At 40.9% G+C, this 14,960-nt stretch overlaps 1 protein-coding gene across 2 annotated transcripts in view; it reads left to right on the forward strand.

Moving 5' to 3' along the window:
* The first annotated feature begins 12,595 nt into the window (after window positions 1–12,595).
* Window positions 12,596–14,960, forward strand: part of ARHGEF28 (Rho guanine nucleotide exchange factor 28) — a 269,125-nt gene continuing 266,760 nt past the window's right edge. The window contains exon 1 of one of the 2 annotated variants that reach the window (XM_019517681.1): window positions 12,596–12,645. In XM_019517681.1, the coding sequence (XP_019373226.1) occupies window positions 12,613–12,645 (33 nt within the window). In that variant the 5' untranslated portion in view covers window positions 12,596–12,612. The remainder of the gene's footprint in view (window positions 12,646–14,960) is intronic. The other variant, XM_019517684.1, reaches the window with a different exon arrangement.

Raw genomic sequence — 14,960 nt, forward strand, 5'->3', positions numbered from 1 at the left:
CCCCGCCCCGCCCCGCCCCGGCGGGCGCAGGTGCCGGTGCCGGTGCCGCCGGCGCAGCCCTCGGGCCTGGGCGGGAGGCGTACCGGGCTCGGGACCCAGCGCTGATAGGGGCGGAGGAAAAGGCCTTCCCGTGCTCAACTTTGATGGACTTCTTGGGTGATGAATGCAGTGGGCTTCACAGAAGAGCAGCAGGTGCCTTCCTGCAAGCAGCAGGGAGAAACCAGCTGCGGAGTTGTGACACGTGTTCAAGCACTAACTTGGAGCAGGATGGCTCTCTTGAGTGCTGCATAGCTGTTTTTAGCGTGGGATCACGACCGGGTGCAGGAGGCCTGTGTTAATGCCTTGTGTGCCTCACTGCTGCATTGCATGATCGTGGCTCAGGTGTCCAGGTTGTTGCCATCTTGGTCGAGAGACACAAGGAGTCAGAGCTGGTGGCGGAGGAGAAGTCTCTTATTAGACCAGCTAGATTTTTGCAAAAAATAACTTTGCACTTGTGGCTGGTTTGAATGTGTTGCCCGATTCGTCAGTCAGTTGTGTGATAATTACTCTGCACGTGTGGGTAGTTTGAATTTATTGCACGATTTGCTAGTGAATGGTGTACACTGATAATACCTTTGCACATGAGGCTAGTTTAAGGTGTCATGGGATTTACTAGTGAATTGTGCGATACGTGTAGCAAGTAGCAGCGGCCCCAGATATGGTAAGTTATAAAGTGACTGATGCTAATGTATGGTCCTGCCGTATATTACATATGTGGCACAATTCACGGGTCAGTTGCCCAATGAATATAGACCCTCTACACATACAAAGTAAGACAAGTGCAATGTAACTATCGTAGTTAACTGGTTCATACTGCAATAAACTAGACCAGCCACAAGTGCAATGCAATTATCACACAATAAAAATGACTATGTAGCTATAAAAAGGAGGCAACCAGTGCTTGAAAATGTGCAACAACTCTACAGCTGGTTTCTATGCAGTTTTAATTTGACCGTGTAGCAGGGCCCTATGTTGCAGGAACAGGTTTTAAAGAGGGATCTGAATGAGGAGTAATTTTGGCAAAAGGCTAGAGAGATCGGTTCCATTCATAAGAGGTATTATGCAGGGGGAAGGTGAAGTTAGGAGTGGGTATAAAGAACAGGGCATAAAAACTAGTATCACTAATGGAAGGAGGAAAAAGGAGTGTGATTAGGACATGATGGCTGCTGTATATAAAGGAGGATCTGGCCTTGAACTGAGATAGTGAAACTTGATGTGGCACGCAAGGCAGGACTAATGAAGGGCAATGCATCTGTTTCATATTTGAGCAAAGAATAATATGTGTCCCCAAATCTGTGTACATTGGCAAGCCAAAAAACAAACACCCACAGTGTATCCTCCAGCCCTGTGTACAATTCTCATTGACAGTAATTAGAGCTTCTCAAAAGATCAAATATAACACGTAGCTATGGGATTTATTTCTGTTAACATAGACACTTGCGCTCATTCTGACTATAAAAGTAATATTATTATATTCACAATGCTAGGTAGAACTTTTTTTATGCTTTCAGAACCTGGTTATTTTCAGGCAGCTGAAAAGACATTTTGTTATTGCAGCTGCCAATTAAAATGGGGCTCTTCTGCCTTTATTTTATTAGTACAAAAGTAAGTTAAGGTTGTGTACTTCTTTCTTTCCTGCTTAAGTGATGCAGACATTTGAGGCAGAAAAGGAGCCATAAAATCAAAACCAGAGTGTATTAGTGTATATGTTTATAACTGATATATGTTCTTAGTGAGTGAGAGGATTACCATTACCTAAATGCTGGGAAATTGCTATTTTTGATCAAAATCAAATAGTTTTTTGTCTTATTAAGGTACTGTGAGCTGAAATACATAATATTGACAATTGTATGTGGCTTTAATTTGCATGTGCATTTGAGTGTAATTAGCACAATTTTGTACAATGAGGAACTTATTTGCAAATCTCTATTGTTTGTACACATAACTTTGATTTGGATTTGAAAATTTGTCCCTCTGTCTACACCAGAAGAATTGATCATCATATAACATTAAAATAAAAATAGTATATTTAAAGTAGGTGCCACATTAGATGCAAAACAAAGGATGATTAAGGTAATACCTAAACTTCCTTTGGATTTCACTTCTCAGTACCACTTGCTTGCTGATCTTCCACTTCTTTAATTTCTGAATGGTTCTTATAAACACCCAATTTGGGTTGGTCTAATAAAAGATGTCAGATTTACCCAAAGAACATTGTCGGCCTATGTTCTTAGACCGACATGGCTACAAACTATGCCCCTATAAACACCCTGAAGATTTTTAAGATCCCCTTTCACAGGCTTTTTCAAAGTTATACTTGATAGTTGAAAAATATCTGTAAGTTATACACTGCTGACTGCTTGATTATGTGAATTAGCCTGAGCATCTCCAACATGGACACTGAAAACAATTGAATAGGAAGCTGCACACATGCGTATCTATAATAGAAAGAGGAGACTTAAAATACTTCCCACCTACCTCCTTCCCAAAAGAATTTGCTTCTTCTAAATCATGTCTGATGACATTCCTAACAAAAAAACTTGTATTTCTGATGGCTCTTCCTTGCTAATGTAATGATGGGAAAGTGCAACTGTAGTGTGTTCTGCCTCTTGCATTACTACCATAATTATTTAAGCAGGTTTTGATGGCAGAAGCTTTTTGTTGGCAATGGTGTGAATAAAACAGCAGCAACAACAGTAAAAACAAACAAACAAAAAACCCCCAAACTCACACTTTGATATTTGGAGCTTGGGTTGAATTTGGGAGAGTTCATGATGGTGGAAAAACTTTCTACAAATAAACTATGCAAATTTTGGCTTGGAGTCCACGATAGTTGATAAATGTTAAGTTATACCGTGCCAATGTTGTCACTTCTTAAAGTCTTGCTGCATTCTAAGGAAGATAGTGGGCAGAGTTATCAATCAAATTAATCTGGTGCAGTTCATAACTAAATGTGTATTCTGGGAGAGGAGGAGAGCCAGCTCTGGCTCTTCCTGTGGAGCTTTCAGACTTTCCCTTGCAGAGCTCAGGTGCTCCCTGTGAAAAGAAAAGGGAAAATTGATTCTGAAGAAGTGATAAATGGGGAGGAAGGTGCTCAAGTTCTTTGAAAAAATTACTGGGATTGCTCAAGAATTTTGAAAAAAAAGAAAATTTCTAGGCAAAAATCTTTTAATTTACAGTAAGGAATAAAAAAATCTATGACATCAGCCAAAAGAGAACCTTAAGAAAAAATGTATGCATTTCAGAAAATTAATTTTCCTATGAATCCAAAGATAATATGTTATAATACTATATTCTATTTTATGGAATATCTACATATTTCCATTTATGCAGATATATACATGAAGTTATATATGTGAAGTAGTTTGGAACAAAGTTAAGGTTACCCACAGTTATCCTCAGAACAATGGGGAACTCTAAGACAACCTTATATTGCCATAACAAACCAAGATATACTTCTGGGTCTCCTGATTTAGACAACAGCATTTTCAAGGCATCTTTCATATTTTTCAGAAAGATGAACTGCAAATGACAGTAGTGTCATTAGACACTCAGTTACTACTCTTGCTATAGAAGCCTTCTAGATTTTTTATTCATGCAATTATAACACTTATGAAGAGAAGGCAAAGTCTAAAGTGACAATTAAACCATTATCACTCAGTATTAAACTATATGTCAGGATCAATTTTTGATTCAGTTATCCAGTGTTCTAGAGGTGCAGACTCTACCTTCTGCTTATGATTGTGAATTTTGTGGAGCTGCTCTAAAGTAGGAAGGATGGGGTTGATGTACAATTATTGCTTCTGTATAATGGCTTTTTAGTGTTTAAAAGGTATTCATAGGTAGACTGGTGATTTCTAAAAATTGTTAGTAAAAATGTTCAAAAATCAACACTGCTTCCAAAATTAGCACTAAAGGAGTAAGGAAGGTGAAAGTGGAGCCTGATGATGCTAAGAGAACAAAATCTAGTCCGTTTCTTTGACCTTAACTCTATTCTTGTTTGTTCTTTCTCTTAAAGCTAACATTATACTTTTATTTAATTTTCAGCTTGTTTGTATCGGTATGTTTTATTTTTTTATTAAAACTTCTGTGTTCTATTTGAAGGTACATGTAATAAATGTTGTCAATGTAAAGAGTATTTTTTGGCCTAGGGATCTGTTCTTATATAATTATTTTTGGTTTAAGAAAGCAATACACTAGTATTAAGAGTCTTAATTTTTTGTGCTTTATAAAATATTTTCTCTGTAGTTGTGGCATTAGCTCATTAAAGAAACAGGATATGAGTGAACTGGGTAAGGTTCTTTCAGAAGTAGTCAGACTTCTGTTTTTATTTTTGTTTCAATTGACTTGCATTGAAATTGAGGGATATTTTGAAGGAAGCTTTTAGTTGAGTTTTTGCAGTTTTCAAAAACAAACTAGTCTAGAATCAGCTGATCAAGACTTATGCAAACTGCTATATTATACAGTTATAGGTAAGGGATTATTTTACCTTTCACTGGGTGCATCTATTCAAAATGTTTATTGAAGGGTTGATTAGCTCTGCAATAAACATCTTGGCATCTACATGTACAGGGCTATTATGTTAAAATAAATGGAAAAAAAAACCCCACAGCAGAGACTAGTACTTGTATTTACAAGTACTACCCTGCTGTGCAATTTATTACTGTGCAGCACTGCATGTGGAGACGCTGATGCAGCTGGCTGGGGCCATGAGGTTGCTTCAGTGCAGGTGCTACCTGCCAGGTAGCCCTGTACTGGAGCACCCTTGTGGCCCAGGCAGTTCCTCCGAAGCACATTGAGCCAGGTCAGAACATCCCTGGACTGGCAGGCTGCCCTCCAGAGGTAGCTGGACCTGCTCCAACCCAGCTCATGTGCTGTGTTCCCAGGCGTAGGTTCAAATGGTTCCCCTGGGAGCGGTAAACTCCGGCACAGCAGGTGCCAGAGTTTATTGCTGTGTATTAATTGCACATACCCATTTTGAATAGTATTAGAAAGAAGTAAATGAATGCGACAGTGAGCTGTTAGCTCTGTGTGTGTGTCTGTACTGTTCATGATCTACATCCTCATAAAAATTAGAAGTATGACAAAGTCAAGAAAACCTTGGCTTTGAAGGTACAAATCTATGAATTTTGGAATGAAGTAGTTATTGCATGTTTGTTTTAACGGGCTAATTTTTTCCTTTCAGTGAATTGTTCCAAAACTGTTTAGTTTGGTCCAGGCTAAGCAACTGTGCACAAAAGAACATTCTGTACTGAATAAGAGCTGATGATCAAGAAACCTTAATAGATGCTTTTTGTATACATGTGTACATGATGAATGTGAGTGGAGGGAAAATTTATAATTTGGTTTGATTGTTATATTAGTTGGAATAAAGCATTTGGGTGAACATTATTTTGTTGGAAATGTTTAGCTTAGGAGCCCCACACTGGAGTCTCATCAGTTTGTCAAGGTTACTATGGAAGTATGAGACCAAGTAATTTTAAACCCCTCTTAGGGATTGTCCTATTGCTTTACGTTTGTATAATACTTATCAGTAGGAGGTCCCAGTCTGTGAATAGGCTTGATGGATGCTACTATACTACAAGTAATGGTAAAACTGTATTACTAGCTGTGTATAGTTTGGTGGCTGAATTGTAGTGTTAGGATAATAGGGAGATGTATATGTCTGGCTCAGAGGATTGTTATAGAAAGAGCTGTCTAAAGAGAACATATTTTATTTTATTTTATTTTATTTTATTTTATTTTATTCTACATGCAGTTTTAAAATCAAAGGAGGTATTCATTTAATATATTATCCTTTATACTTTGCTGTATATGCTGCATGGCTCTGGAAAAGCTGGATGACTAGGGCCCCTGTTTTGTATTATGTATTTGGACCAAGAAGGCAGGCTGCTTGTATATATGAAGCTCCAAGTGCAGTAGCACTGTGTGGATCTGCCAGTGTGATCACAGGGACCTAAATCCTTTGTTCACCTCCACTTCTATGTCCTTTTGAAGAACTGATTTGTGTGAAGGAAGGGGGTCAAAAACTGAGTTTTGGGTCAGTCAAGGCCTTTCTTTGACTTCTTCAGGTAAGGAGATATGCCCTCTTTTGTATTTAGCAAGCAGCTGTCAGATCATGACAGGTAAGGAACATATCTGGGATTTTTGGTGAATTTAAGTTAATTTAAATCAGTAGAGCCTGGTAGCATCGATGCCGTCATAAAAAAGCAGATACGGTTTTGGTTTGCAGTAATCAGACTTTGCATGCAAGATGTGAAAGTGTCACCCTACTTCATGCTGTTTGGGCCTCAGTTGGAACTCTGTGTCGAGTTTTGAGTGCCCCACTTTAAAAACATGTAGAACTGTTTTCGAACTGGGATACATGGTACTTTGCCAAGGGACACGTGCCTCAATTTGAATAATGGTGGTGGAGTTTCTGGTTAGTCGACCACATTGAGTAGTGGTGTTGCTGTGCATTGGCGATGGTGTCAATACAGGTTTTCCCTCAATTTATGCGATGACCGTTTTTATCCGGAAAATTTGTTATATGTAAGGTAAATTCACTCCTATGCGATCGGGATAGGAACGCCCCCCTCTGCCCCAAGCAGGTAAGTTTGTGGGGGAAGGGGAAAGGGCTGTGGGGCCAGGGCCCCACTCACCCCAGCTCCTGCTGGGAGCAGCTGGGCTGCACCGTGCCCTGAACCCTCTGGGGCTCTCCTTGTCCTCACTCACCTCAGCTCCTGGGCTGCACTGTGTTGTGGTACAGGCAGGTAGTGTTGGCTGTTCCCAGGTCTGCTGCAGCAGGTACTGGAGTGCGTGGGGACAAGTGGAGCACTGGAGGGTTTGAGGCATGGTATAGACCAATGGCTGCAGGTAGTTGGCATCGGCTGCTCCTGGGGTCACTGCAGAGGGGCTGGGGTGAGTGTGGAGAAGTGGAGGCCTGGGGCTGCAGCAGGGGAGCAAAGCGGAGAGAACTGTAAGTGGGTTTGGGGCGGGGGGGGCGTGGCTCTTGGTGCTGTGTGCACCCCAGGAGGTTCTGTGGGCTGAGGGTTGCACCAGGCTCTTCCTGGGGGGGCGTGTGCCTCCGGGTATGTGCACGGAATGAGAGCAGGCTGCCGCTGCAGGCTGGGGCCTGCGGCGACACTGGAAGGGCAAGTTGGGGGCGGATATGGTGAATTTTGGGGTGGTAGCAGCCTCCCTCCCAGTGCCACTGCCCACCCTGAGCACTGGGAAGAGCCTGTTGCTGCCGCTGGCCCCAGCTTACTCTTGTTCAGCACACAGTGCCAGGGGCATTTGCCCCCTGGGAAGAGCCTGGCACAGCCCCTCAGCCCACAGCCCTCTTGGGGTGTGTGTAGCAGCAAGAACTGCACCCCGCACCCCATACCCACTTACAGTTCCCTCCACTTTGCTCCCTGCTGCAGCCCTGGGAGCAGCCGACGAGCTGTGCTGCACCCTTCCCTCCCTCACCGCTGTGGGAATGTATTCCTATTTCTTACATTATAAATTGGGTTCCCTTTATGTGAATTTGATTTATGCCCAGTTTTCCAGGAATGCATGTACCGCATAAATCGAGGGAAACCTGTACTCTTTCTAAAGAGTGAACATGCAGAGACACTTTGGGTGTAGGACAGGTATAGCCAAAAATGTTTGAAAACCACTGATGCAGAGAAACTGGAAAGGATTCTGAGGCAAACAACAAAGATAAAGGGGTTGGAATACAAGTTGTATGAGGAAAAGCTAAAGGAACTAAGTATGGAGAGGAGGAGATTATGGGGAGACGTATGATGGACATTTTCAAATAACTGAAAGACTGCCATAAAGAAAATGCAGATAATTTTTTCTTCCTTGCCATGGATTGCAGGACACGAGATAAAGCAGAGTTTGAGTAAATTCTAGGAAAAACATCTTGCCATATGAATGGTTGAAGAATGGAACAACTGCCTAGGGAAAGTGTGGAATCTACTTCATTGAAGGCTTCAAGAAGAACTTGGAGAAGCATCTGAGATGGCTTAGGAACAGCAAATCCTGCATCTGTGCATGGAGGGGTGGGGGAGAGAAGGGGAGTGGGACAGTGGACTAGATGACCCTTGAGGCGCCTTCCAACCCTGTAAACACAGTCAGTGCAATACAAATGATAATGATGGAAAATCTCTTTTTAAATAACCTTTTAATAAAGCAAAGTGGCTGAATGAAAATCACCTTTAAGTGGCATAAAGGTATCATTACTAGATTTTTTTCCTGTGCACTTTGCCTTCTCTAAGTTCTCTAGTATGTATAAATTGGAAATGTTTGATAATCAAAGTCTTTTCCATTAAACAGTATTGACTCGACCTATTTCCATTAAGTTTTTCAGCTACAGATTTCCTTCTGCAGTTTTACAGTGTTAGAAGCAGCAGTGTTAAAAGAAAACTTGAGTATATGCATGTCTCAGTTGACTAGAGAAAAATAAAGTGTGAGAGACCAGGGGAAATATCAGTGGACAGAAATGATTGCATAAAAGCTGTTAACATAATTTTAACTTGTTTGTCTGTTTAGTGTGAGCCTCTTGGCCTTTTGGATAAGGCAGGATATACGTTAACAAATCCATTAATAAACATCAGAAATTTATGATCTTAATCACATTGGGTAGATTTGGAGAGATGGGAAATGCAAATTCTATTTAAGTGGGGGGAACAGATTTTCAAAACTTCTGTTAAGTATATTTTATTATTTTAAAATTTTGTTAATAAGCACTGCTAAATTATATTCTTTGGTGTTTTTCAATTACAACAATTACGAAATGCAGAGATTTCCTATTATTTCCAGTAGCAGGATGGTGTAAATTGGTAATAATTTGGTACACAACATACACTTAGCTCTTTAGCAGTACTGGACTAAATACATGTACACCAGGCTTTGTCATACTATGTTGCATCATAATGAAGTTTTATGATGTTCATTACTGAGCTGAATTAAACTTGCATATAAAAAGGAATTCTTTATAGCTTGATTCTGCTTCTGTTGTAGCTAATGACAGTTTGACTGGCAAAGCCTGAAACTGGAAAGTTTGCTGTTTTACATGCAAATGCTACCCATTTCTTTGCAGATGGCCCTATGGCATAGGGGAAGTGATGCAGTTCTGTTTCTTAGAGGGATGTTTTACGGATAATGCCAGGAAACTGTTGGTTCTGCACTCATTGGGTACAGTATTTTTAGTGGCACTCAGTACAATGATGTGTAATGCAATTTGTGTGTATGTGTGTGTGTTGGGGGGGTGGACAGTGGAGAATCTGCTACTTGGCGAAGCCACCAGTTTGTCTCCTGGAACATGAATTATATGTTACTGAGTTTTTAGTGCCCTGGAAATCTAAGATATTTTTTAGGCTGAAGCAGTTGTCCCAGAGCATCTTTGCTTTGGCTCCATGGCCTGGGTGAGGAAAACCACTTCTTGGTTGCCCTTCCTCCCCCCCACGCTGTCTTCATGTACACATGCGCGCACACACTCAATTCCAGCATTGAGCTGATTTAATTGCACTAAGCACTTGGGCTAGGGGAAGGGTTTGGGTTATTTGTGTAAAACTTCTTTTAAACATATCAGCACAAAAACAAATGCACAAAAAAATGAAAAACAGAACTGTTTACTTATTATCATATGTTGATGTTAACAAGATCTTATGCGGGAAGCATAAAGAGAATCCAGTAAGTACCTTTTTATTTCCAGGAAATGCAGTTATAAAATAGTGATTATCCGAAGGTTTGTTTCTAGAAACCAGCAGTGGATTTTAAAGCAGTAGAACCAGCCTTGTCCCCAATATATACTATTTTGATAAAGTCATGCCATTTGCAAGTTATGGTTATTTATTAGGTTGTAAAAATATCAGCAGAATCACTTGATTTGACACCTTTTTAACTTTACTGTAAGTAAATTTCAAATCCTGATGTTGAGTTATACCAATTCAGTCTATTCCTGAAAATACCAAGTTAGAAATTCAATAAAAACTGTGGACTGGTTTGTACATTGTTGTAAATCTTATGTTGGAAAGGTCACAAAATTCAAGATCTCTTTGCAACTGTAATAACTTAGCATGGTCATTCATCTTTTAATTTTTTTCCAGTTGCTAATCAAACCAATATTGGCCATGTAAGCTTCTCAGCTCTGCTAGGTAAGAAACTATCATTGCTCAGGGTAAACTGAAATTCAGATGACCTACTTATTTATATTATTTATTGTCTGTCATCAGTATTATGCTAGACACTTTACAGGTGGGTATGAAGAGAACCACCATATCCCCAAACATCTGTAACAGGGGCCAGCAATCTATGACCTGTGGGCTGGATCTAGCCTGCGGATGTGGTGCTTAGGTAGTGGGCACTTTCTTCCTGCTTCCGCAGAGAGAAAGGATGGCAGCAGTTGCCAGGTCCTAGCTCCTGTCTTCCTGGCTGATTCTGACCCAAATTGGTTCATTCCAGCCTGCAGCTTAAAAGGGCTGCCGACTCTTGATCTATAACACAGAATATAAATGAAGGTTGAGGGAATGGAAGGTAGTCTGAAGCCCAGGTTTCTGGTCATTTTTATTTTTGGATATGGTATGAACTTAACTTTTTCAGAAATTAAGACTTGTACAGGTTTGTTGCACAATTGTAATCCTCAAAAGGAAGGACTAAATGATGTTTCTCTCTGCACAAAGACCTAGCATGTGAAAAGGCTTATATAGGGAACCCTGCCTTTCCCATACTTTGCACGCACACAGGAGGCAGGAGGACAGTAGTGTGCACTCTTGAAACATGCACACGTTATGTTTATGTGTGTGTTTGTTTGTTGAAGTGCTACAACAGTTTATGCAAAGATCAACTTTCATACTGTAAAAGAGGTAATTTAGGTTGAAATATCAGTCAGTGTGATCATTTGTGCAGACGAGAACATGTTAGATTCCCTTGCAAACAGCTTAGAGAGCAGAGTTATAGTGCAGTTAGGTGGCATGTCACAGTGCAAAAGCAGATCAGACTTGCCTTTCATTTTGCTGTCATGCACAATGCCTGGATATTAAATGATGTCGTTTCCTGCTGGCTGATTTATAAACACTGCTGGTGGCAGTAATTGTGACTTGATGACAGGTCCGGGATAGGAGTTAATGAGCTTCATCTTTTCTGCAATGTGGCACTTTTGGATTGGATTATCCTGTGTGGAAAAGCTTCTTGAGTTATTTTTTGTAACCCTGCACAAACATGAGCATGCTTCATATGTAGTTAGTTTTAGGGTCATATTCAGGGCCAGCTGCAGAATAAAGAACTTTGTCTGTGCTTGGCAGTCAGAATGAAGCACCAAACCCTTACTTCCCCCTCCCTCCTTCCTGCACTCCCTCCCCTTTGCCAAACTAAGGGAGTCTTGTATCTGAGCCCATTTATTGACTAAATGCTGACCGATTTGGTCACTGTTTGCTGACCAATCTTTTTCAGGGAACCTGGTCTGCTAGTCAGACTTTGGTTTCAGAATGGTTCCTGAATGCTTCCAATGTAGGAAGGGATCTGCTAAGTTTGTCATAAAGGTTCACTATGGCTTGGCACTTGTGACTAAGGATCAGGCAAAAAAAATCGTGTAAAAAATTGCATAAAATATCCAGCCTTTGCAAGATTTACTTGTGTGCAAGCAAAAAATAGTCTGCAAAAACTGTCTGCTAAAGGAGGGTTTTTTGGTGGAAACTGTGCAGATGAGTCTTGGAGGAGGGGAAATGTTCAAAGTATATCTGACTCGGAGCAGGCTATACGTATGCATTAACAAGCTATGCACAACACAACCATGTTATTCCTGGAAAACGTTCAACTCTAATAGTAAACCACATCTGAGTGGAGACAGACTTCTATTAAGACAGATTCTCTCTGTCTGTTTTCCAGTCTCTTCTGGTAAGCTGAAGAATATTTGTACCTAGTACGTCTCATCCACCTTGATTTTTCTAACGATGGGGAGTTGTTTCTGGTATGAATTTTCTAATTTTTTAAGAGTTTTATTTTTAGGCAATGGTACTTGTGGATGCAGTGAAAGAAGAAATTGAAATATAAAATTAGACATCAACCTAGTTATCATGACTGTATTTAAAATATTTTCATTGACTTTGTAAGCAACTGCTTCTCATTTTGAAGTGCTTTGTGCAACCAGAAATAAAGACCTTGGTGCCTTTTGGAGGCCTCATGTGAAGGAATTACAAAATCCCAGATACTTTTTAATTTGCATGTCAAAGATGAAGATAACACTCCTTTTCCTGCTTCTAATGATTTTATACTCAACAAGTCTTACTGCTTCATTTATTGTCAATATTAATGTCTAAGTAGTTGGTCTTGAGAGTTCACTGACATGTTCTGTTTGTTATGCACACTATAAAAAAAACACACGTTAACTAAAAATGACACCCTAATTTTACACCAGCATTTTTTCCTTGTGGTAGAGAAATTCATAGGAACTGGATTTTTGATAAATTTAGTCTCATTTAATTTCCTAATTGTGATAGACATTCAGATGCTATGGTGACGGGCACAGTCTAAAAACTTGATATTGACACCTTGCGATTCAGTGTGTGATAATTACTCTGGTTTATTTTATATCTAGATACCGTGACAATGGAGTTGAGTTGCACTGAAGTACCTCTTTACGTAAGTTCTGTGACATTAGGCTTCTGCCCTAAGAAGCTTTTTCTGTAGCTTATTCAAAGGCAGAATGAATGAAACAAACTTTTCTCTGGTTGATTGAGACTTCGAGCTATTTTCTAATTCTGATGTGTAGGTATGGTACTCTTTGAATAGTATGTCTTACATTACTGAAATGAATGTAACCTATTTTTCCTTCACAGTCATTTCTGTCTACCTTTTTAATATAGTAATTACAGTTCTTAGAATTTAATTGGCTATGAGGGGATGACAGCCATTCTGTAGTTTGTTATAGCAGTTCCTGTTATAAGTCCAAATTTGCCATTCTCTCCACTTTCCTTCTCATCAATGCACAGTAAGTCATACTGGTCAACCTTGGTAGGTTATATTTTGAACTAAGGTAGAATATTTCTACAAAATTTGAAATGATTGGATAAGAAACTTTTGAATGATGCTGTATTAAAAGTAAAGGAACTTTAACAAAGTTCAAGAAGCACCCAACTGGTGAGAGCCTAGAAATCAGGGCCTACACATCTGTAGTCTACTCTGTCTATGAGGCATTTAAATGTGATCCTAGTATACTCTGCTCAAGCCCCTGAAAAACAGTTAATGCCAAGCTGGCTGGGTCCTTCTGTTCACTGGCTTTATCATCTCAGCCTGATGACTGTGTGTTATAAAAGATGTGTTAACATTTTTTTCATTGATTTGGGGAGGGTGGAATAGCATCACAGCTAGGCAGCTAGCGGGTAGAATAAGATGTGATCCACAGTGCACAAAACTGTCTGGTGGGCTTCTAATTTCTGATGAGAGATTCTGGACCAAAGTTTATACTATTACACTTTTTAATTTGAATTTGGTTAACTTTTGAATTATTAATGCTTACTTCAGAACATCTACTGTAGCAAGCTAGGTGTCAAATGACCGCTGGAGTTGTAGTTGCTCATTAACAATTATATCTTTAGCCCTTCTTTTGCAAAAATAGTCCTCAAATATAGTCTGATGATTTAGAGAGGCTTGTCAATGGAAAAAAGAGAGAATTTCAGCAAGAGGTTTGCAAGGGAGAAGTTGGCAAGTCTTCCAGAGCTCTCTTTGATTTTAGTCTCGTTGAAAACCTGAAGAGGTTCACAAGATGGGGGCTTTTGCTCACAGTTGTGCAGATGTTTGAAGTTTAAGGGCTGTAGGGAGTGGGATGTGGGGAAGGTTGGCAGGGGCATACCGTTTTACTTCATAGGAGAGGAAAACCATTCATTGGCTTTAGGAGGCTTATCAAATCTCTTCCCAAGTTGTAAGAAGTTTGTTGGAGGAACTTCCCTATGTATCAGACTCATTAAGAACCCCTATCAGGTTTGAGCCATGGGAACCACGTCAGTAGCAATTCTCAACCCCATACAAACTGCAGTAGGTTTGTTTGTTTGAAACAAACTTCTTTGCTCACTGGGGGCCCTAATAGGTAGGGTGTGGTTTAAATCACAGACCCAGCTCACAAATATCATAGCCTGATCATGGCGGGGGCTACCATTTTCATGTCCTCCCCCCCCACCACACACCCCCTGATTGGCTGAGGGGGCAGGTTTAGGGCCATCTGGCTGGCTGAGTCTAGTCTCCAGTGTCAGACTTGGGGGGGAGGAATCAGGAGTGTCCAATAGGGGCTGGGGGGAGGGAAAAAGGGTTGCAAGGCAGGTTGCGGGGGCTGGAGTGTGGGCAGCATTGCTCACATGTAGGGGGCTGCTGCATCTGAGTCTCACTCGCCCTTGCCCCTGCCCCTGCTTACACATGGGGGGCTGCTGCCGCTCAGCCTCACCCACTGCTGGCCCTGCCTCTGCTTCCAGCTCCACCGCATGCAGGAAACCTGCTGGGAACTCCTCAGTAAGTGGCCATATTGTGGCATTTCATTGCAAATTGCATTTTTCATGTAAATGACTTAATTTTCTGATTTTTCACAAAAAATGTGAAATCAAGATTTAAACCAGGCCCTACAAATAGGAGTATTTTGCATGTAGTTGGGTAAGGCCGTAGTGGCTGGTTGACCCCCAAAGATCCTGTCAAGGCCTAGGCTGATAAATATTTAAGAACTTCATAAGTTGTGTGTCAGCAGTTTTGGGGTGATTTGGTATCTTGATGAACTTTGCAAGTCTGCCAGAAGTTGGAGTTGTAGGCAATGCTGCACCTCCACTCATGTGCAGGGAAGAGCTGGGCCTGTGCTGGGTGGTGGTGGCACTGAGAGCGGAGAAGCGACAAAATTTGGGGTGGATGCAGCATCCTCCCAGCGCTACCAGTGCCTGCTCTGAGCCCAGCCCCCACCGAGAAGAGCTCCGCGCAGC

This window comes from Gavialis gangeticus, unplaced genomic scaffold, assembly GCF_001723915.1.
Source record: "Gavialis gangeticus isolate Ggan-Ray unplaced genomic scaffold, GavGan_comp1, whole genome shotgun sequence".
Classification (NCBI taxonomy): domain Eukaryota; kingdom Metazoa; phylum Chordata; order Crocodylia; family Gavialidae; genus Gavialis; species Gavialis gangeticus.